General features: G+C 43.4%; 1 protein-coding gene across 4 annotated transcripts; it reads left to right on the forward strand.

Annotated features, from left to right (window-relative positions):
• The first annotated feature begins 10,042 nt into the window (after positions 1-10,042).
• ZNF572 (zinc finger protein 572) lies at positions 10,043-24,211 on the forward strand. 4 transcript variants are annotated; one of them, XR_002082867.2, is made up of 4 exons: positions 10,043-11,052; positions 12,134-12,248; positions 12,940-14,669; positions 20,851-24,211. XR_002082867.2 is itself a non-coding variant. In XM_019459874.2 (3 exons), the coding sequence occupies exons 2-3, from the start codon at positions 12,170-12,172 to the stop codon at positions 14,448-14,450; spliced, it is 1,590 nt and encodes a 529-aa protein (XP_019315419.2). In that variant the 5' UTR covers positions 10,043-11,052; positions 12,134-12,169; the 3' UTR covers positions 14,451-17,335. The 4 variants fall into 4 exon arrangements, 3 of the variants coding, with proteins under 3 accessions (XP_019315419.2, XP_019315421.2, XP_019315420.2); XM_019459874.2 differs by lacking the exon at positions 20,851-24,211 and having other exon boundaries at positions 12,940-17,335; XM_019459876.2 differs by lacking the exon at positions 20,851-24,211 and having other exon boundaries at positions 10,043-10,426; positions 12,940-17,335.
• Positions 24,212-24,676: the final 465 nt, after the last annotated feature.

Below are 24,676 nucleotides of genomic sequence, written 5' to 3' on the forward strand. Positions count from 1 at the left end.
TCGGACCTTTCTCAAGGTGCAAACCCACAGTAAACTTTCCCGTTGATTCTTCGTTTATTCTAAAGACATGATTTTGGCAAAGTGTCTACATGTACCCTAGAAACAACTTTAATTGGTTTTTGTATTGATTTCACTTCTCCACCCTTACTGCAGGAAGCTGATAGAAATCAGCAATGCCCTGCTCTGGCTGAAAGAGGACAATTCTTTCCTTGTTCATTGAGGGGTTTTTTTTGGAAATGCAGCAACAATGAATTGTGACAGATGCCTTTGGCTCCTGTGGTGCCTTTGCAAACACAGCTATGCAGAGTGGGCTCAAAAAGGTGGCTCCTGTCATGGGACATTGCTTTACTGCCCTGGTGATGGAGAGTGAGTTAGACAGGACACAGTACACACTGACACAGCCAATAACCCGGCCACATTGTAGCCTTAGGATGCTAATGAGCTTTTAGGGACAGGCAAACTTGCTTCAAGTTTCCAAAATACCCACATGCTACCAAATATCCAGGTGATGTGGACCAGGGGAGAGTCTAGACCTACAGACTGAAAGTGAGGCATCATAGGTTTGAAGATGTTGTTCTTAGCAGAACTCAAAAGGTTTCTGACCAGGTCATGCTGTTGAAACAGATAGGCTGGTTGACAACAGAAAAGAAATTCAGCCAAATGGGCTTAGTTTTCTTCCATCCTATCCACGTAATGTATTTTGTAAAGTGTTTGTGAGAATCAAATGAAATAAAAATGACAGCAATAGAAACCCCTTACACAGCACTTCTTACATGACGGGTACTGATTTAAGAACTTTACCTGTATGAATTTATGGGTAAAAATATTAAAGGTGATAAAAGCATTCTGCAAAGGTAATGTGCTATCATTAGAAATATAATTACTATTCATTGTAATCACGCATTTTTGCATGAGTAGCTATATCCAGAAGCAAGTTCCTGCCATAATAGATATCACAGGGACCACTGAGATATTAGATAATAACGGTGACCAGGAAACAAATCATCTAGACATCCAGATGGGGCAGTCTCTACCCTTCTAGGAAGCCTCCAGGCCTTATCCACGTGACAGAATCTGCCTTTCCCAGCAGAAACACACAGACACTGATAATAACACTCGAGCCGCTTGCTGCCTAGCTGTCAGGTCATGATTTACTCAAGTTGTTCTTCCTGACTATTCTCATCAGCCTCCTACTCGCCATCCTACTGAAGCCACTTCATCTTTCCTTCCTTCCTTCCTTCCTCCCTTCCTTCCTTCCTTCTTTCTTTTTTTTTTTTTTTTTAAGATCTTATTCTTAAGTAGTCTCTACACCCAATATGGGGCTCGAACTCACCACCCTGAGTCGCATGCTCCACCAACTGAGCCAGCCAGGCACCCCTCCCTCCTTTATTCTAATTGCATCTGCCAAGTACTGGCCATATTTCCTGAGCTTTGGGGTCCAGGCCAATCAAAGGTAGGAAACTGGCTCCTCATTATTTGACCCAACCAGGTCCGTTGATCGAACCATGTTGCTTAGGACTGAAAAGTCACTCGCTTTCAAAAAAAGAGATGAACATTTGTATCTCCTGCCAAAGAGAAAGGAGCAGGGCAGTGTATGGGCATCTGTCTCCTCTGCTTCTGCCCTATGATTAAGGAGACTGTTTATCCAATTATTCCTGAGACAGTCCTGGTTTCCAGTTATTGTCTCAGAACAATTTTTCATAGAGCCTCTTTTCACTCTCCAAGGTGTCCTGGTTTGGGTGATAAATCACATGGTCACTCTATTGGTGACCCACCGTGGAGTGCTGCATCTAAAGACACTGTAGAGCCAGACACAGTGGGAGTGGGGGCTGGAAGACCAGGGCTTTAAACCCAACTCCACCACTGGTTCAATGAGCTTAGGGAACTCACTTCCTCTCTCAGATCCTCAGTTTTTCTGTCTGCCAAATGGTCATGGTTCCTGCTCTGTTCTCTTCACAGACACGTGGTGAGGAGTAAGTGGCATATTGGTCGGGAAGCACTTGGTCAGTTTTGCACCACTAAGAAGATGAAAGCTCTTTTTATGATGACAACATAGATCAGGAGCCCATTATTTCGTACTATTGTCCAAGAGCTACTAAGGGGTTTTTTCTTTATGTGAATAAAGAGACTCCATTTTAGAATAAAGACTGTTGGGGCGCCTGGGTGGCTTAGTCGGTTAAGTGCGCGACTCGGCTCAGGTCACGATCTCACGGTTCACGAGTTTGGGCCCTGCTCGGGCTCCTGTGCTGACAGCTCAGAGCCTGGAACCTGCTTCAGATTCTGTGTCTCCCTCTCACTCTGCCCCTTCCTCGCTCACACTCTGTCTCTCTCTGTCTCTCTCTCAAAAATAAATAAAAAAAGAAAAGAATAAAGACTGTCATGGGTAACAAATGACTTGCTCTGCACTTAAACTTGACATAATGCAGATAACATATTGTAAAGTGCCACACTGTGGATTTTCTCTCCCTCCTTTCCTTTCCCACCCTCATAAAGAGTCACCAGGTAATTTATCCCAAAGGAATGTGGTTGATCTTTCCGGATACTGGTAAACAAAGAACTGGATGGTCCCAATCCTTTGTGAAGATGCACATTCTTGGTCACTCAGCCGGGTGTTTCCTTGGACATTTATTCTTTTGTGGAAAAGAAAAGTCCCAACGCTGATTGCTAAATCTCAGTGACCCGAGGGCCCTGGATTTCCTGCTACAATTGTCTTCTAATGCAGAATCCTGCCTTCCCATTTTCACCCATACCCACTTTCCACAGAGATGATGGATAAGGAGGTATGACTTCGTTCAGTGACATGACACGCTTCTCTGGGCAGCTCCACTGAGACCTAGTGCCCACTAAATCCATGACCGAGAAGGAGTCGCCACCATCCACGTAATACATTCCCAGGCTTGCTCGCCAGAAACAGGCAGGCATCCAGGACATCAGCTCTATTTTATACAGGCGCTTTCTGAACAATCAGTGGCCCCATGCCATTAGAGATATCATTTGTCACACCGTAAACTCTGCAAAGGAATTCAAAGGAAGCAAACGTGGAATACAAAACAATGAGCACTGAGTCAGAGATGTGCCTGTCCTTAGATCTTTCAGGATGAGAGTTTATGAAGCTAGTTCTTAGGATTTCCTCTGCAAGTAGAGGAAATCCAGTGAATGAGTTCAAAAGCTTTAAAGATATCCTCTCACATTAAATAATTTCTTCTTCTTCTTTGTCTTTAGATGTGGAAGGGAGATGAAGAAAAAAGAAAACTCACTCATTCACTCAGTAAATATTTACTGAACTGTGAGGTACCATTTTCAATGCGTGGAATATAACAGTGATTGCATAGACAACTGCCTCAGAGTTGACCTGCTAGTCGGAGATGAAGACAATAAACAAAGAAACTAACAAGTATACAACGGAATGTCAGGTAACCATGAATGACTGGAGTGCAATCTCAAGACAGGGTGGCCGGGGAAGAAGGAGAGGGTGCCAGTTTTCCCGCTCCCAGTGTTAACTTTTCTAAATCTAAAGCTGTCCACCTTTGGCCAAAAAGCTTCGTCTCAGTCTTCTTTCTGGAACCTCCATAGGAAGAACTCTTTGAAACCCAAAGCAGCCCCTTCCTATGCTAAAGGACTTTAAATTATCCTCTGTCTTGGGATAGATGCAAGAGTGGCTCAATCAGTTAAGTGTCTGACTTTGGCTCAGGTCATGATCTCAATTTGTGCGTTCAAGCCCCGCGTTGGACTCTGTGCTGACAGCTCAGAGCCTGGAGCCTGCTTCGGATTCTCTCTCTCTCTCTCTCTCTCTCTCTCGGTCTCTCAAATATAAATAAACATTTAAAAAAACCCAAACAAAAACAACTAGAAATAAGATTAAATACATTCCGAAAACTGACAAACAAAACCAAGATATGATACTTTCCCTCAAAAACAGATCTGACAGAGTCAGCTATAATATGAAGGGCTGGGACTACGTTGGTGTTTCTCTAGAGGACCCTACTAGCATTTGGGACAGGGCAACTTCTTAGTGTGCAGAATCTACAATCCTACACTTTGTAGGGCATTGAGCACTTCTGTTCCTTGCTGTCCTAGTTTGCCAGGGCTTCTACAACTAAGTAGCACAGGCTGGGTGACTCAAACATCAGACGGTTCTGTCTCACCGTTCTGGAGGCTGGAAGCCCAAGACCAAGGTGTCACCAGGTCTGGTTTCTCCGGAGGCCTCTCTTCTGGGCTTGCGGATGGCTGTCTCTTTGCCGTGTCCTCACCACGGCCTTTTCTCTGTGCCTGCATATCCTCGGTATCTCCTCCTCTTCTCATCGGGAGATCAGTCCTATTGGATTAGTGTGACCAGTCCTATTGGATTACATTCGTGTGACCTCGTGTAACCTGAGTTACCTCCTTCGGGGCCCGTAAAGCCCCTTAAAGGAAATATTTTTCCAAATTTCCAAATACAGTCACATTGTGGGGTGAGGACTTCAGCATATGAAATTTGGGAGGACACATCCAGGTCACAGTACTTGCCCACTAACTACTGGTAGTTGTTTTATTTATTTATTTTAATGTTTATTTATTTTGAGAGAGATCGAGAGAGAGATAGACAGAGCATGAGCAGGGGAGGGGCAGAGAGAGAGAGAGAGAGAGAGAGAGAGAATCTGAAACAGGCTCCAGGCTCTGAGCTGTCAGCACAGAGCCTGATGCGGGGCTTGAACTCATGAACCTCGAGATCATGACCTGAGCTGAAGTCGGATGCTTAACTGACTGAGCCACCCCAGCACCCATTTACTGGTAGCATTAACCAATGAGAACCAAAGATAACCCAAAACCCCCACATATTCTCAAATGTGTCCTAGAACTCTAAGAGGACTTCCCGTCCTACTGCTCTACAACATGGAGAATTTCCACATTTACTTGAAAGACTTACAAAGGACCGCTTGTCTGTCACTTTTGGCTATCATTTAAAACAATATTTTTTAACATTTATTTATTTTTGAGGGACAGAGACAGAGCATGAGTGGGGGAGGAATGGAGAGAGAGGGAGACACAAGATCCAAAGCAGTCTCCGGGTTCTGAGCTGTCCGCACAGAGCCACACGTGGGACTTGAACCCACGAACCGTGAGGTCGTGACCTGAGCCTAAGTCCGACGCTTAACCAAATGAGCCACCCAGGTGCCCCTGTTTGTTTGTTTGTTTGTTTGTTTGAATTCAAGTTAGTTAACATACAGTGTAGTCTTGGCTACAGGGGGTGGTACCATATCTTATTTAGCTTGGTCCTGTAAAGAGCTAGCATTGCATATGGCACTCAGTAGGAGCTTAGTAATGGTGAGGCGTGATGCCTTCTAAATTATTGACGTGCTTATGTGCATTTTACCTTTTGTCTCAGTTCACCTGAGCCATTCCTCTGCTTGGGGGAATGTCACTTGTTCCTGAGGGACTGTAAAAAGAGACAGACTGGGATAATACTTAGCTGTTGACCCTCAAAAATAAGATTTTGCTGCAAGACAATATGGCATTGTCTGCCAAGCTCTCGTCTTGAGAGAGGATAATTTAAAAAAATTTTTTAATGTTTTATTTTGTTTTATTTTATTTTGAGAGAGAGAGAGAGAGAGTGAGCAGGAGGACAGCAGCTGGGAGGGACAGAGAGAGAGGGAGACACAGAATCTGAAGCAGGCTCCAGGCTCTGAGCCATCAGCACAGAGCCTGGTGCGGGACTCAAACCCACGAACTGTGAGATCATGATCGCAGCTGAAGTCGGACACTTAACCGACTGAGCCACCCTGTCACCCCTTGGCTATCATTTTTTGATGACAGGTAAGATGTTTCTCTGAGAGAGTGCCTTCTTAACTGACTCCAGTGGAAACCCAGAACATTACTTACGTTATTAGGTTAAGCTGGTGATGCCCGCTCTCTTTCAGAGCGTGCTGGCCCAAAGCAATACGCCATCGGGTACAGGCAGGTGGACCCAAAGCTGTTATTTATATATTGCCTGCCTAGACTGAATACATTTCTCACAAATGAATATCATAAAAATCAATAACATTCTGTTCTGAGATCTAATGTAGAAAGGATTTAATGAGAAAGTTAGAAGGAAGAAGAGTCTCAGGGAAGCTAACAGGTGAATTCTAGATAAAAGGAGAAAATAAAGCATGACCCTCCTGCCAAGCTGCAGGTATGATATTAAATACACTAACCAGGAAGACTTTTTGCATTTGATTTCCATATGAACACCAGCCCCACGTACTGAGTAGTTATAGTGCCAGGCACAGTAATGTGAAGAGTCCATATATGCTATCATTTCATTGAATATTGTTAAAAGGCAATTGAAATATGTAGATCTTTCTGTAGCTCTTCATTCTTCCTCAACACCCTTACTGAACCTCAAATTTCCAAATGGTGTCCTCCTCTTCTAGACTCCTGTGTCATGTGAGACCAGTTTTGTAGGTTTTGACGGCTCTGTGACTCCAGGAGCTATCCCCAAGAACTGGAATTCTCCTCTGTAGCCAGGAATGAGGCCTGCCTCGTCTTGGCTTTTGCCTTCTGGAGGAAGACTGGCTTTCAACAAGGTGGGTGCCAAGATGAGGACATTTGAAGACAACTAACCTTAGGGAAAATCTGTGGCCGAGGAGGAGAAGTGACCCTAAAATTCTAGAGAGTGATATCTGGCACTCAGGACAATACAGTCTCTCTTCCTCTTTGGTAATTAATTCCAAATGGTTCACGTTAGAGAGAGAATCCGTAATCCTCATAATCCTCTATTATGCCCAGGTTTATTCTTGTTAAACCTAATTGGTACAAATATCACTTTATGTTTGCACGAAGACCCTTTGAGATGATACAGGATTTGGTTGCTCTGCAGTCACTTACGTTTTGCAACAGTCTCACCAAACAGCTGCCTCTAGGGCCACCTGCTGACACACTTTAGAATCTTGAGCATTTAATGTGATGAAGGAAAGAGCCATCCTGATCTATTATGAGAGAGGCACAATCTGGCCTCTGCTCTGTTGATCCCCTAAACTTGCTGTAGCACCAGAATCCAATCATCCTGGACGTTTCTTTCCCCTCCCAACCTCCACACCCACTTTCCCGCCCACCTTCAGAAAAGATGCTGCAATCTCCTTGGTATCAGGCTCAACACAGGCAATCCTCTGTGTCGGTCATCGATGGCTCTTGGACATCTGATACTTTTGGTGCTCTGTGCCAGTCCATACTCTCTCCCTAAGCCAAGTTTCTACTCTGTTTGGCTCCATCCTGGAGGCGTTGAGTCAGGTGTAAAGGTACGTGGAACAGTGATGGTTGCAGTAACAATTCTGCAAAGTATATATATATATATATATACTGCAAAGTATATATATATATACTTCCAGGCCAAGTAATGCAGGGGGAATTGGAAAGGGGGATGATGAAGAGAAGAAAAGGATCTGCTGAGATCATCAGAAAGCCCACCACTGAAAGCAATCAAAATAATCCTCCTAGAACGCTGGGGAAGATGGGTATCACTGTACTTCAGTATGTTACTGAGGCTTAGGGAAATTCAATTTCTTGGTAAAGGGTCACATCTTGTGTGTGAGGCAAAGAATTTGCTAATTAGGCCATCACACTGGCCCTCACCACATAGCTTTGCACTACCTACCACTTAGCGATTCCACCATTTTAACCACCTTCTCTTTTGAAATGCAAATAACCTGCAAAGAATAAAACCTGACATTGGACAATTTAGTGCAAGCTGTTAGGATCACATCACCAGCTCAGTACTGTATTAGTCAGCTCAAGTAACGGAATACCGTAACAAAGTGCCATCGACTGGGTGGCTTAAACAACAGACATTTAGTTCCTCGTAGTTCTGGAGCCTGGAAGTTTGAGATCAGGGCACCAGAATGCTCGGCTTCTGGTGAGAGCTCTCTGCCTGGCTTGTGACAGCTGCTACTGTGTCCTCACATGGTGGAGACAGTGAGAGAGAGTGAGATCTTTGTGTCTCCTCTTTCTTTTTTTAGAGGTTGGGAGGGGCAGAGAGAGAGAGAGAGAGAGAGAGAGAGAGAGAGAGAATCCCACGCAGGCTCTGTGCCCAGTGCAGAGCCCAATGCAGAGCTTGATCTCATAATCACGAGACTGTGTCCTGCGCCGAAATCAAGAGTCGGACGCTTAACTGACTGAGCCACCGAGGCGCCTCTGTTGTCTCTTCTTATAAGGGTACTAATCTTATCATGAGGGCCCCAGTCTCATGACCGCCTCTAAATGTAAATACCTCCCAAGGGCTCCGTTGCCGAATACCGTGACTTTGAAGGTTAGGGCTTCAACATACGAATTTTGAGGGGACACAATTCAGTAGACAGCAAGTACCAAGCCCCTCTCTCAGACACAGGAAGACTTGGGGCTGCTTAGTCTATTCCAGTCCTGCCCGCTTCAGACATTTCTTTTTTTTTTTTTTAATTTTTTTTTTAAACATTTATTTATTTTTGAGACAGAGAGAGACAGAGCATGACAGAGCATGAACGGGGGAGGGGCAGAGAGAGAGGGAGACACAGAATCGGAAGCAGGCTCCAGGCTCCGAGCCATCAGCCCAGAGCCTGACGCGGGGCTCCAACTCACGGACTGCAAGATCGTGACCTGAGCCGAAGTCGGACGCTCAACCGACTGAGCCACCCAGGCGCCCCCAGACATTTCTTAAGTGAATACTAAAGCCCTATGGTTTAAACAACTGTGAGTAAGGAGCGCTGTAATGTGAGACAGTAAACACTCCCAGTTGCAACTGTTATTCTTATTGATACTGATGCCTGGAGACATCCATGGCTGGGGGAGGGCAGAAACCCCTTCTAGTGCCCCAAGTCAGCCAGTGGGGGGTGGGGGTGGGGGGTGGGGGGGGTGGGGCGAGCGGGCAATCTATCCCAACTCCTGTTCAGGGTGACTCTCTCAGGAAGTCAACAGCAGACGACATTAACTATTTGTTGAATAAATGAGTGAAAAAGCAAAGGAAACAAGGGAAATGGAAGGAGAAATCAAAGGACTTGATGGATTTTCCCAGCTTCACAATAGGGTATATCCCCATTGCCTTCCAGGCCTTGTATCCCAGCAGTTTATTTAAGCCTTCAATACTCAAAGGCTCCTACTATGTGCTCTGTGCTCAGAATGTAAGAGTGAGACAGGATTCTGTCTCAGCTCACCTGCTGACCTGGGGGTTAGATATCTACCCAGCCTACTACAATAAGACAATATGGTGAGCAAATTCACTCATTTTTAAACTGGGTTAAAACGTCAGTGGGAAGCCATAAAATGGCAACATTGCCAGTACAAAGGAAAAAAAAAAGCCGAAGAACTATTTTGGGATGGAAGTGGTAGAATTGAGAGGTTAGTTGATAGTGTAAGGACTTCAAGAAGGCAGGAAGGAAAGTGAGTAGCAGTAAAGGGCTCGTTTTAAATGTGAAGGACGAATCCACTGTTGTAACAGGAGGGAAGAAAGAGAGTGGCCTGGGGCGCAGACATAAGTAGATTTGTAGGCTTGAATGGGGGAGATGCAGGGATTGCCTTCCATTTTCTCTGTAATGGAATGCTAGGGTCTAGGTGCTTCTCTGAGGGTTATTAATAGTGGTGCCTTGTAAACTAATTGTTTTATATGTGGGTGGATGCCCCAGCTGTCCAAGTGTTTCACAGGTGGCTATATATATAGCCACATATATCTATATCTATATCTATCTATCTATCTATCTATCTATCTATCTATCTATCTATCTATATCCCTGTGTCAACAAAAACAACAGGAGCTTAATAAATGCTCCATTCATTTTTCTTCTGATGATGATAAACCCAGTGATGCCCTGAAGGGAAAGAATTCGTTCCGATGGGACCCCCTATCATAAGGCGCCTGACAAGTGTGAGGTTTGAGAATCAAGCAAACAAAGGACAGCTTGAGGGAAGGAAATCCACCAGCACGCCCCTTCTGGGCCGGGACCTTAAGCGTTAAGACCAACGAGAGCTGGTCATCCCTAGTTCCTAGAGAGGCTCCCGCAAAGCCGGCCGGGGGGGAGGGGGCTAGGGTAACTTCCTGTTTCTGTCTTCCGGGCTCGAGAGTTTAGGACCCTGGGTTGGTGGGGTCAGGAGGAGCTGGGGGCTACTTGCTCCGGGACAGCTGGGCCTGCTGGGGTGCTGGGCGCCTTGTGTGTGGCCCCCAGAACAGTGAGTTCCTCCCCGGGGGTAGGGAGCCGAGGGCTGCGGGCAGGAGGAGTGGCCACTGCAGCACCCAGGCTGCAGTGTACGCCCGGAGAGGGATCCCGCGGCTGCGAGGGGCCGAGGCCCAGCGTCTCCCCGCCGCACCGGCCACCGCGCCGCCCTCGCCTCCCTCGCCTGCCGGGTCCCTTAAAGGAGCTTGTTGATCTGGCCTCCTGGAACTTCATCCCACAGTGCACCCAGCGTCTGCCCCTTGCCAACGGTTCTTAAAGCTAAGCTGCAGGCAGTGCGTTTTCTTTGGAAGATTTTCTAATCTAAAGCATGGCCCCATCCTAAGCCCGTCTGCTTCTAGGACAGTGCAAACAGCCCTCCTGTGTGGCGTGACATCTAAGGGACAGCCTTGTAATACCATTTCTGGCCTGTATACCGTTTGCTTAACCGACTGAGCCACCCAGGTGCCCTTCCCTGTATACCATTTGCTACCGTTTTGCTGAGCCAGTGCTGGGGGCCCCTACTACCAGAGTTAATAGTTTCTTAGCAGGGAAAATGGTGCACGGGTTTCTGTTCCCCAGCCTCTTACTTCGTTTGTAAAGACCTTGGTGGAAATCTGTAACTCAGACAGCAAAACATACTACTCCATTTGAACAATTTTTCCTTTTAGGTGTATGGGGTGCCCCCCTCCCCTACTCAAACGCTAGGGCTGTTTGTAATTTAGACCAGTTTCACCTCTTCCTGTAACAAATCCCTGGTTGCTGAGGACGCTTAGAGAATGCTCCTCTGTTTGGTATCATGTCTAGAGATACAAATCTAAAAAAAAACAAACACAGTGTTTTCCAAAATAAAGGTCCTCTTTGAGATTATAGTTTGGGATCACACCTAGCTCTGCTTCCTGCTGTAGTTTTATTGTAATAGGTAAACGAGTGTGAACTTATCCAAACAGGCTTGGGGCTGAATCCTACTCTACCACCTACTCGTTGTGTGACCTTGGGAAAGTCTCTTAATGTCTTTTTTGTTCACCTATAATAACATGCTGGTAATTGTTCATACACCTCCAAGGGCTATTGTGGAAATTACATGAGAGATATTATGTGTAAAGTATTTAGCTCAGTGCCTGGCACATAATAGGCAGTGGCAAGGTGAAAATTAATACCATTTTTTTGTTTTCCGTATGTGTGCCTTTGTGCATCCCAATTCTAGGCTCTTGTTTTTCCTGAATTGTGCTGTTGTTTATATCCTGAAATGGATTCCAAGCCCATCGAAACCTGTCTTCCAGTGATAGATCACATTTTCCAGTCTCTTAAAGTAGGTCAAGAATTGTAGTTGGCTCCAGGAGATAAAGTTTAGGCTAAAAGGGATATTGCGATTATGATAGACTGAGAAAGTGAGTCACGGAAGAATTCATTAGCTTCCCTTTTATAGTTAGGGGTTATTGGCTATAATTTTTCTAGCCCTCCTTTGTCCCAACTTATTTGATTTTATTTATTTATTTTTACCGGTTATAGAAATTCATTCTTTTGAAATTGAACTTCAAAGGTTTCATCCTTCTGTCAAGGGCCAGCTTCTTTCTAAACAGAGTACTTTCTCTTTAACTGCTCCTTATACCTGCATATTGATTTTTTGAAGTCTTGTTACCTTTTCCAAAAAAACTACTTTGTGTTTTCAATTAAAAGTGTTTCTAAACCCTGAGTGGACAATGATATTAGTATTCATTCTAGTTTTGAAGTTTGATGCTTGGACTTAGACTTTAATGTGATTTAACTTTTTTTTTTTTTTATTTCCTCGGAAAAAGTAAATTGGGCTAACCCTTAATTCTAAACACTTGCATCTGAGGTGAAATTTTTCTAAAAGGACTTCTAAAGACCATGTTGTTTTTTTCAGTCTGGTCCACAGAACAGTCTGTAACTGCAATTGGTATATTGCAATGGTTGGGAAGCAAGGAAGAAGAATACGTCACAGCGAAGGCCTGCAAACATAACCTGTTTCCCTTCCACAGGATTTCTGACCCCAAACTTGGCTGTGCCCACCACTGATGGAGCAAGAGCAAAGACTGTTGATCTCAGATTCTAGTGGCTTCACGGAGAGGGAGAGTTTGAAAAGCCCTTTTCCAGGTGAGGGATTGAGAAGATCATCCGAATCCATTGGAAAGTCAGAGAAGTTGTGCCATAGAGTGTGTAGAGAGAACAGGGCATTTGCATGGGACAGACTTTAGTTTGATTCCTGCTCTGTTGCTTACAAGCTATGTTAATTAACCTTTACAGCCTCTCTTCTCATCTTGAAGAAAAATGCATAATATCTTGTCTCATGGTTTCTTGGGATTAATGAGATACTATATGGCACACTATTGTTCTTAATAAATAGCAGGTACCATTGTTCTTTCTGTGTTTTCTCAGATTTTAACTAAAGTATTGTTTTCACCTTAGAATGTGTCTTATTCAGTTTCTCCCCTATTCAGATCCCCTTTTTTCTTGTAAGTCTTCCAGAATGAAGCTTAATGAGGTGGTTTTTTTTAAGATGACTATCCCCCTTGGCAATTACTGACAACTATTTAAATACTTCATTAGTGCTGTTACTGAGCACAGAAAATTCACCTGCTTCTAATGAGCACTTAAAGAACTAGCTTTAAAACTAGCTTTAAAAACTTTAAAAAAAAAAAAAAAAAAAAAACCAAAACTTTTTTTTTAACGTAAAAGAATTTATGAGATTTTACTTTGTTATTCTCTCTCTTCCATTGCATTTCAGAATTTCCTTCCTCTGGTAGAGATTAGGGAATATGTTTAGAATATTTGTTTATTCTTACAGGAGATGCAAGTAAGAATCATTTGGAAACTGTACGACACAATAACGCCAAGGCAGATAAAGAGAGCGCCTCAAAACGGTCTAAGAGAGATGGCCCACAAAATTGTAAGCATGAGGATATAGAAGAAAGTCCATTGATGTGGTCCCAAGGCAATGAGATCTGGTGCAGTGATTCCTGTGAGAAGGATGGCAAGTCAGAGAATCAGGGAAATTCTGCAGGAGAAGAAGAAGAAAAACCCAGTCACTGGGATTGGGCTCCCAGGGAACGCCGCAGTGCCTCTGTCCAGCAGAATTCGACCTCCAGGGACAAACCCTACAAGTGTGCTGAATGTTGGAAAAGCTTCAATAACAGCTCTCATTTGCGTATTCACCAGAGGACGCACTCAGGAGAAAAACCTTATAAATGCTCTGAGTGTGGGAAATGCTTCAGTAACAGCTCTCACCTGATTCAGCACCTGAGGACACACACAGGAGAGAAGCCCTACCAGTGTGGCGAGTGTGGGAAAAGCTTCAGCAATACCTCCCATCTAATCATTCACGAGAGGACTCACACGGGAGAGAAACCCTATAAATGTCCCGAGTGTGGGAAGAGCTTTAGTAGCAGCTCCCACCTTATTCAGCACCACAGGTCGCATACCGGCGAGAAGCCCTACGAATGTCCCGTGTGTGGGAAATGCTTCAGCCACAGCTATGTCCTCATAGAACATCAGAGGATTCACACGGGAGAAAAACCTTATACGTGTCCTGACTGTGGAAAGAGTTTTAGTCAGAGTTCTAGCCTGATTCGCCACCAGCGGACGCACACGGGAGAGAAGCCCTACAAGTGTCTCGAGTGCGGGAAAAGCTTCGGCTGCAATTCGACTCTCATAAAGCACCAGAGGATTCACACAGGAGAAAAACCGTATCAGTGTACAGAATGCGGCAAGAGCTTCAGTCGAAGCTCGAACCTAATCGCACACCGGAAAACACACGCAGGAGAGAAGCCCTGTGAAAGTCCCGAGTATGAAGAAAGTTTGAGTCGGAACTGCAGTGCGATAGAAGAGTGTGGACTCCAGCCTGGGGAGAAACCCTACAAGTGTTGCGAGTGCGGAAAGCGTTTCGGTCTCAGCTCCCATCTCATTAGACACCAGAGAACACACACAGGAGAGAAGCCGTACAGGTGCTCGGAGTGTTGGAAAACTTTCAGCCAGAGTTCCACCCTGGTGATTCACCAGAGGACGCACACGGGAGAGAGACCTTATAAGTGTCCCGACTGTGGCGAAGGCTTCAGCCAGAGCTTTAATCTCATCAGGCACCGGAGGACTCACGTGGGAGAGAAACCTTACAAATGCACCGACTGTGACAAGTGCTTCAGCAGAAGTGCCTATCTCACTCAGCATCGGAAGATGCACCTAGAAAAGTCTTTCGAGTCTCCCGAAGTCAATGGTTTTCCTCCTGGGTGGACTTGGAAAAACTGTCCAGGGGAAATGGCCCTCATGTCTTCCTTTTCAGTCCCACGTCCATCTTCCTCTTGAGTCCCAAAGCCCATTTATTATTATTATTATTATTTCTTTTCTTGCTGGATCATTACAGTTAAGGTGTTGCTACAGAGTTTCTTTGGTTTGTTTGCCATAATGTCTGGAAAAAGTCAAGCTCCCAGGTTGGAGGATGGGAAGGCCCTGATCACCAGCTCATCGTATCTGCCCAGTGGGAGATGCTTCCAACGATGGAGAAGAAATGTTTTTTGATTTAAGGTAAGATTGGAATAGCTTCAAAAGAAAACATAAAGAGAAATTCCGGGAATAAGGACACCTGAGAGCTTGAAGCCAAGCTAGCCCTTGAATTTCCCTATTTCCTCTCGCCTGAGTGGGTGGCAGTGATTCATTATTGGCCTCAGGGGGTTATCCACAGAAAGATTCGTTTTGAACAAATAATGTGATTCTCTGGCTGTTTTGGTGGGTCTTAAGAAAAGACTCAGTTTTCTAAACACATTTTTATTTGCTGAAAATGAACTTTCATAGTATTTAGAACTACACCGGCTAATCCCGTAGCCACTAGTCACCTGTGGCTACTTAAATAAATTTATAGTAAGATTAAATGACATTTAAAATCTGGTTCCTTAGTGGCACTAACTACGTGCCAAGCACTCAGTAGCCACATGTGACTGGTGGCTGCTGTATTGAATGTCATATAGAGTTTGTTCTTTCAAGATTATCATTCTTCACAGACTCATGAAGATTTCCTATGAGACTGTAGGAAATGTGCTATGAGGTTTCTGCTCCAAAGGAATTGCAACATAGACTAGAAATGGGATAGAGTTTTTAAGGCACTCCGTCTAGAGATTGGCCATTCTAATGCTTGTATGTCTTCTGTTCAACCATCTTGGTAATCTAGTGATACAATCCTGTTGTCTTGGCCAAAACCAGATTAAGAGGTAGAATTCTTAAATTTTGTTAATAAACTTTGGGCAAATAGGGACTCCTGGGTGGCTGTGTTGGTTAAGCATCCAACTCTTGGTTTTGGCTCAGGTCATGATCTCACAGTTTGGTGAGTTTGAGCCCCACACTGAGCTTCTGCGCTTACCACGTGGAGCCTGCTTGGAATTCTCTCTCTCTCCCTCTCTCTCTGCCCCCATCCCCACTTGTGATGTCTCTGTCTCTTGCAGAAATAATGAACTTTAAACAAAAATGAAAAAAGATTTTTGACAAAGTCTTTTCCCTTCAGTTTTCTCATTATGTAATTCCTGGTTGGATCAGAAACTGGGTTCTTTTTCTAATATTTAACCCCCTGAATCTGAGCCAATGTGCAGGGACAGTGTGCCATTAGAGACCGAGATTCCTTACTTCCAGTCTTGACAGTTTTCTTTTGCCTCTTGACTTATGGGATGTATGGATCCTCCCTGTTCGCCTGTCCAATGGAAATGATGTTTTGTAAAGTAATAAGTTATTTTTTATGCTCCTAACCCCTACTTTTTTTTTTTTTTTACTGCCAGTTCAAGGAGTAGAAAGTCGGGGCTCCTAAGTTGGTCAGGATTTCTGGTCTCATTTTTAGATTCAAAATATATTTTATGAAGGCTGTCTATAGAGATCCAGATTAGGAATGCGGAGCCAGAAGAGGCCAGTTAGGGCTGCTGCAGATGCAGAAGGCTGTAGCTGGTAGGTCACGGAATTGCACGGGGATTCTTTCTTCTTTCATGATTGTGGTCGTATGCCTGACACTGGGGAGTCCGTTAAGTCTTTTCGCGTTGTTACAAGATTAAAAAATACAGCAAAAGTCAACAAAAGACTTAAGAAGCATTTGGGGTGATTTTTCTGCTTTCAAGAAGGGGGAGAACATTAAGTATCGTTGGCTTTTATATGATCCTCCTCTAAGCATCTTTTCACCTTTGTATGTTAGGTGGTATTGTCCAAATTGTCTTAAACTCTAATATCTGAGGGCAAGTGTTTACAGTATTTTACGACAGACGACTCAAAGTTTGATTAACGTTTGAGAATGAAATTTGGGCATTTGCTGTTGAGGCCGAAATCCAGTCGCAAGGCAGTAGCTGTCGGAGCGGTACCCAGTCATCCATTACATTGTGTGTGGCCAGTAACCGCTCCTAACCTGCGTCCTCATCTGTAAAGCAGAGGTAATGCCTGCCTTGCAGGGTTTCTGTAAGGATTAAGTAAATGTTTGCAAAGCAGCTAGCACAGTGCTTAAAATATTAACGAGGTCTAAATACATGGTAATTAGTTATTATTAATTGAAATAAATAGAAAAATGTCCTCCACACATTTTCAGAAGTAGCAATGGAAGCCGTACCCATCCTCCTTGTGAATTCTTAATGACCAACCTCAGGAACCCTGACGAATCAGGTTTTGTAAAAGCACAAGACTGTAGAGTGTTTCAATTTTGCAGACTTTTGAAGAACGCTTTTATGTGATTCGACTTACTGAATATTTTTGTTGTTCTTGAAACAAAGGATTCAGCGTAAGTCAGGAAAGAACAATATAGCAAGTTCAATGTAAGTTAATTTGTGTCTGAAGACATTAACAGGTAGAGTTTATGTCCTATTAGCATCATTGACTCTGTTTTATGAGTACCCACAATTACATAAAACCTATTTCACAAACCTCAGTGTCTATAGAAACATAGATGTTCACATTTTAGATGAATTAAGATGGGGTCTGCTCCATGAAGAAAACAATTTAGCAAGAATCCTTATCTCTTTCGATTGAAAACTAGGAACACAGAGGAGAGATTTGTTACTTATGAGAACATAATAGTAAATTTAATCATATTTGATGCCTGTATCTCAATTTCATTAATCAGCAAATGGGTTTTTTATTTAGCTCCCCAAGAAGTAAATATTCTGTATTCCTTATTTGTTTTGCCAGCAAAAAGAATTCTGCACCTGAGTAAATAAAGCGTTCTTATTTAAGTGATTTGTTTCATAGTTCCTTTTTAACTAAAGAGAAGACTCTTCTATTCGTTTTCCTACTCAGAGAAAGGCCTTATATTTTTTTCCCTATGTCAACACATAGGCTCACAAGTGTCGTGGGGAATGCAGTCCCTAGCTGCTGTAGAGTCTGCCAGAAGGCATACAAGCAATAAGTGTCTTACCATAGTGCCCGAGCTGAAGGTTTGCTCCCATCATTCCAGGCCATCCAAGCTGGATCTGCCAAATGAGCCTTGTCCTTAGTGCTCTACATGTTTGTTTCCTCATTGATGGTGAGAGGTAGTGGAATATGGCTTGTGACGGTTGCCCCTCATGCACTGGTCCAATATATTCCATCTCTGCCAGTCTCTCACTTTCTGAAATCATGGTCGTGACAAAACCGATTGCTTCTTTATTCTGTATTTGAGTTTATGTAATTCCTTTCGAGCGGTATGATCATTCACTCAGCAAAAATTTGCCTGATGCCCAATATGTGTGCAGCAGGAGTTGAAATGACGGCGGGAGGGGCAAACGTATGGATAGACTGATAGGAAAATGTGCAGCTTTTCAGGTGACTACTTTCTCCTTGCCAACTCTTGAACCACAACTTACGCTGAACCCTCCATCTTCAAATCTAATAATTTGATAATCGAAGGAGCTAGAAATAACTATATAGTAAAATGGGCTAGGTTTGCTCTGTGAAAGCACAAGTGCTTTGTACAGAGTGGCGCTCAGTAGTTCTGAGTGGGTATCATATGCTTATATGTTTTATGCTAATGCCCAGGAATATGCCCTTCCAGGATATGCCTTCCCATTAGACTGTCCACTCCCTGAGTGCAGAGAACAGATTTCATTTCTGTAATCCCAGTGCCCGACACAAAGCCTGGCATGTGAAGTGTTTAGTGGTTTTGGATGAAAGGCATTCGCCAATGGTGAAGTTTACTGGAATAGGCTGTACAGTCTCAGCGTGCCCCAGGTCCCTTCGACATCATTACTCGTCCAGTCCACGGAGTCTGGGCTAGCTCGCAAGTGAAAGTGACAGGCCTGGGAAGCTGGGTCTATCCTTCACGCTAACCCCTAGAGGACCCTCAATTGTCCCAATTGTTCCGAAGCCTATGGAGGGAAGACCTGGGCTTTTAAATTCACACTGTCCAGGACAGGTTCAGAGTCTGTTTCACATTCATGTTTCAATCACTTTGTACTCTGTTCTTAGCTTGTAAGATTTAGTAAGCAGTGAGTGAGGTGAGGTGCCTGGCATATTCTAGGTGTTAAGAAAATACTGTCGTTCTTCCCTGCCCACCCTCATTTTCTCATAATTTTGCTAAGGATAGGCAAATGCACAGAAATTAATCACTGCTTGAATTGGTTATTTCTAGGTTTCTAAAATAAAGCTATTAATAACATTTAGCTCATGGGTTTGTGGGGAGGATCAGTGAGATACTGTATGTAATGTGCTTATTAGCATTGCTAATACCTCAGTGTTAGCTGATCTGTGATAAAGTGGCTGTATACAACCGTGGGTCTTTGAATCATCTTTGAAGGTAGCCCCAGAGACATGGGTGTCCCCTGGGGCCACAAAAATGGTGCAGTCCTTTTGTTGTCTACCCCATGGACACGAAGGGGTATGACTACACACTAGGAGTGTGTAGCAAGCTGAGTGTGTAGGCTAACAATGTAGCACATCATTATTTTATGGCAGCTCTGTGGGCAACTACTGCCTTTTTCTATTTAAAAATTGCCTTTCCTTTCATTCCCCATCTCTTTTATTTCATTTTTATTCTCTTTTACTTCTCTTTGGCCCTAACCTCTTCTGCCTTGTCCTTGCATATTCTTTTTCTCGCCCCACATGTTGATTTATTTTTGAGAGAGAGAGAGTGCAAGTGGGGGAGGGACAGAGAGAGAGGGGCAGGATTCCAAGTAGGCGCTGACAGCAGAGAGCCTGCTGCAGGGCTTGAACCCACAAACTCTGAGATCATGACCTGAGCTGAAGTCGGACGCTTAACCGACTGAGCCACCCAGACGTCCCTTTCCTTACATATTCTAACCCAAACTTAGGCTTTTTCTACCCTTTATTTCGTTTCCCTTTCTTCCCTCTCCTCTCTTCCCCTCCCAGTGAAGTAGGAATGAGGTCAAAGCTAAAGATGGTCCAAACACTTGGTTATAAAGATCCAGATGGAAACATGATGCTTGGCAATCATGACTTCATGGGATGTAGCCACTTACAAGCAGAGGTAGCTTGAAAGTGCTAAGTTGGTGAGGTTTGTGATCTAACATTGCATGGCTGGTAAAATCAGTAGATATCCTAGGATCTGACACTGGGAGGGATGATGTGTAAGCTTTCGTTGAAAAAGGATCATGATTAATTTCGAGTCCTGTTAAGTCATGTGGATAAATAGTCAGATTAAAGAAAATACTAGTTGATTAGACTGACAAACACAGGTGTAAGATTTCCCCCTTAAAATAATAGCATACTCTCTAATTATTAAAGTAATACTTATTGCTGAATGTAAAATATACAGAGAAGTATAAAGTAGGAAATGATGTAAAAGTATGAAGACCAAAAGAAAAATGGCCCGTAATCATTTTTTCCAGAGATCACTCACCACAAAAGTTCTGAGATCTTTCCCAATAACTTGTTTTCTAAGCATATATCTGAATAAATGTTAAAAAAAATTGGATCATGTGGGGAGTGTGTGTGTGTGTGTGTGTGTGTGTGTATAGTATTGTGTCTTGATTTCCTAATCTTATTGTCAGTTTACTTGTTTTAATGATTATGATGTTTTTAATGACTTCATAAAAATAGACTGAATAATTATTAACAATAACAATTCAGTTCTGAATTGTTGGATGTTGGTGGATGTTTATAGTATTTCTAGCTGTTTGCTATTAAAAAGAACACTGTTGTGAACAAGGTTTTTTTGGTTGTTGTTTTGGTATTGTAGTTATGATTGTTTGTTTTGCTTTTTGTTGGTACACAAATTTTACTTTACATCTCAAATTATTTCCTCAGAGTGAATTCCTAGCAGTGACGTTATTGAGTCAAAGGACATAGAAGTTTTTATTTTTATTATTTATTTATTTTTGAGAGAGAGAGAGAGAGAGAGAGAGAGAGAGTGTTGAGCTGAGCCTTGGAAGGGCAGAGAGAGAGGGAGACATTGAATCTGAAGCAGGCTCCAGGCTCCAAGCTGTCAGCACAGAGCCCAACGTAGGGCTCAAACCCATGAACTGCAAGATCATGACTTGAGCTGAAGTTGGATGCTTAACTGGCATAAAAGTTTTTAAAGGCATATTACTAATCCCTTTCCAGAACTATCTATCAATTTCAATTGCGCAGTGAAATAATTTTGTTAAACACCTTTTGGGGGTGGGGGGGGAAGGAAACCATGTAATTCAGTTCAAGGCCAGTATATTTAAATGTTGGAAACCTCTTTTAAGGTAGTTTGTTTTCCTTCTTCTTTTTTCTTTTCTTTCTTTTTTTTTTTTTAAACCCCTCTTTGCCTCTCTTGGGTTCGGATCAGCTGAGAGTCACTTTGGGATGAGTGATTCTAAGAACTATTTGGATTTTTCCTCGCGCGGCCTCAGGCCCGATTCCAGTAGAGGGCGCTGGAAGCTGCTCGGAGACCCAGGGATGTGGCCTGAGGCCCAGAGCCTGGGAGAACCCAGAGGAAAACTGGTTGATGAAACGGCTGGCTACTTAGCTCACTGTCTCCTGTCACCTGGTTCAGACAATGAAGTGCACCCCAAATCTAGGAGACGAAGGTAAATTCAGGTTTGGTAAATGGAGAAGTATCTTTGTGTTTGTAAAATTGATGCTGAGGAAAAAGCACATTGGAAACTTAGGAAGATACCAAGTTATACTGCTCAGAAGACTAGAATCCTCATCTTTCCCATCCTGCTGTCATCACTGATTCAGTGAAAAACTTGTCAGCTGCAGGGATTGATGTTTTACTAAGGGAAAAAACAGCCATACTGCGGGGGTTGGGGGATGTAAGGTGTGGTCATTGCCATTACCAGAGGTTATACCTGGTTACTCCTAATTCTTCAGACCTCAGCTTAAACGTAACCTCCTCTAGTAGGCACTCCTTGACCCCTAGGCCAGTTTATATCTTGTTACCCTCCAGTGCAACATGTACTTGCTCGTTTTTGGACACGTATCACATCCTTAATTACCTGTATGCTGCTGTCTTCTCTGTTAAACTCTGAACCCCCAAATGACAAGTACTGTGTCTGTTCACTGCTTTACTCCCAACACCAAGCACAGTGCCTGACACAAAGTAGACACTTGATCCCCATGTATTACATTGAATTACATTGATGTATACTCCTTTTAAGTTTATTTTGAGAGAGAGAGCAAGCAGGGGAAGGGCAGAAAGAGTGAGAGAGAGAGAATCCCAAGCAGGCTCTTCATTGTCCGCACAGAGCCCTATGTCGGGCTTGATCTCGTGAACATGAGGTCATGATCATGAGATCAAGAGTCAGACGCTTAACCAATTGAGCCACCCAGATGCTCAGAATATTGATGTATATTCTTAATCATGGCTTTATGAGCAGTACTAAGAATAAAAAGAAAATGAAAAAAAGTTCCAAATTCCAACTAGAATTTGCAAAAGATTACATAAGCACTGAGGGGATGCAGAACAAGTAAATGACTGACATTAAAAGTCTTTTGGGGGGCTTCTGGGTGGCTCAGTTAGTGAAGGGTCCGACTCTTGATTTCGGCTCAGGTCATGATCGCTCGGTTTGTGAGATTGAGCCCTTTGTGGGGATCTGCCCTGACAGTGCAGAGCCTGCTTGGGATTCTTTCTGCCCCTTCCCAACACATGGGCCTGCATTCTCTCTGTCAAAATAAATAAATATTAAAAAAATTATTTAAAAAGATTTTTAAAAAGTCTTTATGGGGGCGCTGGGTGGCTCAGACGGTTAAGTGTCCAACTCTTGATCTCAGCTCAGGTCATGATCTCATGGTTTGTGAGATCGAGCGCCGAGTCAGGCTCTGAGCTGACAGTGTAGCTCCTGCTTGGGAGTCTCTCTCTCCCTCTGTCTCTGCCTCTCTCAAAGTAAATAAACTTAAAAAAGATTTTCTCCCTCTATCCCTCTGCCCCTCTCCTTCACTTGCATTCTCTCTCTAAAGTAAAAAAAAATAAAGTCTTTATGGACAGGTTGGATGTGAGCAAGTAGCTTTAGAGGGTTTTGACCTAATGTGTTACAAACAAAAACATAAATGAAAAAGAAATTGCTCAGTTTGGTACCCCAAAAAAGAGGGGATATAAAATGAAGAAAGGAAAGATTGTACTTAATACGTTGAGAAAATGCTTACTGTATACCAAGTGCTGAGTATACAACTATGAATAAGACAAGGTCCTGGCCTTAAGGAGTTGAATCTCTTGAAAAAGTTATATGTAAATTGACAATTACGAATCGGTGACTGCTAAGGCAAAGAGGTGGAGTTATAAAAAGACATGATGATTAATGTGGGTCTTGGGGTGCCTGAGTGGCTCATTTGGTTAAGCGTCCGACTCTCGATTTCAGCTCAGGTCATGATCTCAAGGTTCGGGAGTCTGAGCCCCAAGTCAGGCTCTGTGCTAAGCAGTGCGGATCATGCTTGGGATTCTCCCTCCCTCCCTCTGCCCCTCCCCTGCTCTCTCTCTTAAAATCAATAAATACACAGAAAAAATCTTTAATCTGGGTCTTTAAGAATGGATAATTGAAGAAAGAAGGGCAAGGCTTTTTCTTGAATTGAGAATGACACTTGAAAAGGCACAAGTCTAGTCCTGACATGCCAAACTTAGGCCAACAAGAAGAGGTGGCAAGAACAAATGTGCTCTTTGTTTTAATAACTAGATCTTTGTAGGGCGAGAAAAAAATGCATTCTAGTCAAACAATCCCGGATTCCTGAACCAGATTTTCTGGGCTTGGATTCAGGCTCTGCTGCTTACTAGCTGTGTGACCACTTTTCTGTACATCGTTCCTTATCTGTAGCATGGGGCTAAAAACAGTACCTTCCTCATAGTATGGTTGTGAGGACAAAATGAGCTAATATATGAAAAAAGCATTTAGAACGCTGACTATAAGTATCAGCTCTTGTCATGACTACGAAGTATTTTTTTTACACAAATCTAACATGGCACTTTATTAAAAAGAATGATACACTCTGATGAAGTTTTTCTGAAGAATGGAAGGCTGATTCACCATCATCAACTTTGTTAATGTAAGATTTCACTACACTAAATTCACTACACGAACAGAGTAATGTGTACATACCAGTATATGCTAAAAAGATTTGATTGTTAAAACTTTAATGGAGAAGTTATAAGCAATTGCAAACATCCTATTGAAGACTGAAACAATAGAAATAATCCCACTGAAGTCAAGAAAATGAGAAAAAGAATCAGGAGGCATACATATTAGAAAGTGAGCCAATCCTAGGCCTACCTGTGCTCAAATCTGCTCCTGAAATACCTCACGCTTTGCTGTGCATCATAGGTAGGCCAGTCCCTGTGGGCTGCGTTTCCCAAACTTTCTTTTCAACTGGTGGCCAGCTAAACCCAACAGGTGAGAGACCACTGGTGGGTGACGGGGCCAAGCGAGGGGAAACAAGGTATTTCTCCCATTTCCTCTCAGCCTCCTACAGCCTCTCTGGCCACAGCTAAGCCTCCTCCATGACTTCTGCACCAGACAGGTCCCCCATGCTTTCAGTTTCTTTGGGGTTACCCTGGTCCCCAAGGTGTAGTAACACCGCCTCTTCCTGATTACAGAGTATTTTTCATGGAGTTTATTCTAGTTTATTACTTTCTCCTAGTAAGTGGCTGATTTTGTGTCATATTTCATTGCCTTAGCTTCAGGCCTGAGTGACAGATTTTTAAAAAAAATAATTATTTTTTGAGCACATGCAAGTGGGGGAGAGGGGCAGAGGGAGAATCTTTTTTTTTTTTTTTTTTTAAGTTTATTTATTTGGCAGGGGGGAGGAGCAGAGAGAGAAGGAGAGAGGGAATCCCAAGCAGGTTCCATGCCACCAGTGCAGAGGCTGATGTGGGGTTCCAGCCCAGGAACCATGAGATCATGACCTGAGCCGAAGTCTGATGCCTAACTGAGCCACCTAGGTGTCCCAAAAGAGAGTATCTTAAGCAGGCTCCAGGCTTAGCTTGGAGACATGGCTCAATGTCAAGACCTTGGGATCATGACCTGTGCCGAAATTGAGTTGGGCACTCGACTGAGGCACCTAGGTGCCCCAGTTTTTTGTTTTTGAATAAGCAGAGCCATGCCAAGATTCAAACATAGTTAAATGATGGTTGGCTACTTGATAAGAAAAAAAATCCACTTATGCTAATTTCAAGTAGAGGGTAA

The sequence above is a fragment of the Panthera pardus genome, unplaced genomic scaffold (assembly GCF_024362965.1).
Source record: "Panthera pardus isolate Hobbes unplaced genomic scaffold, ASM2436296v1 HiC_scaffold_7, whole genome shotgun sequence".
Lineage (NCBI taxonomy): Eukaryota > Metazoa > Chordata > Mammalia > Carnivora > Felidae > Panthera > Panthera pardus.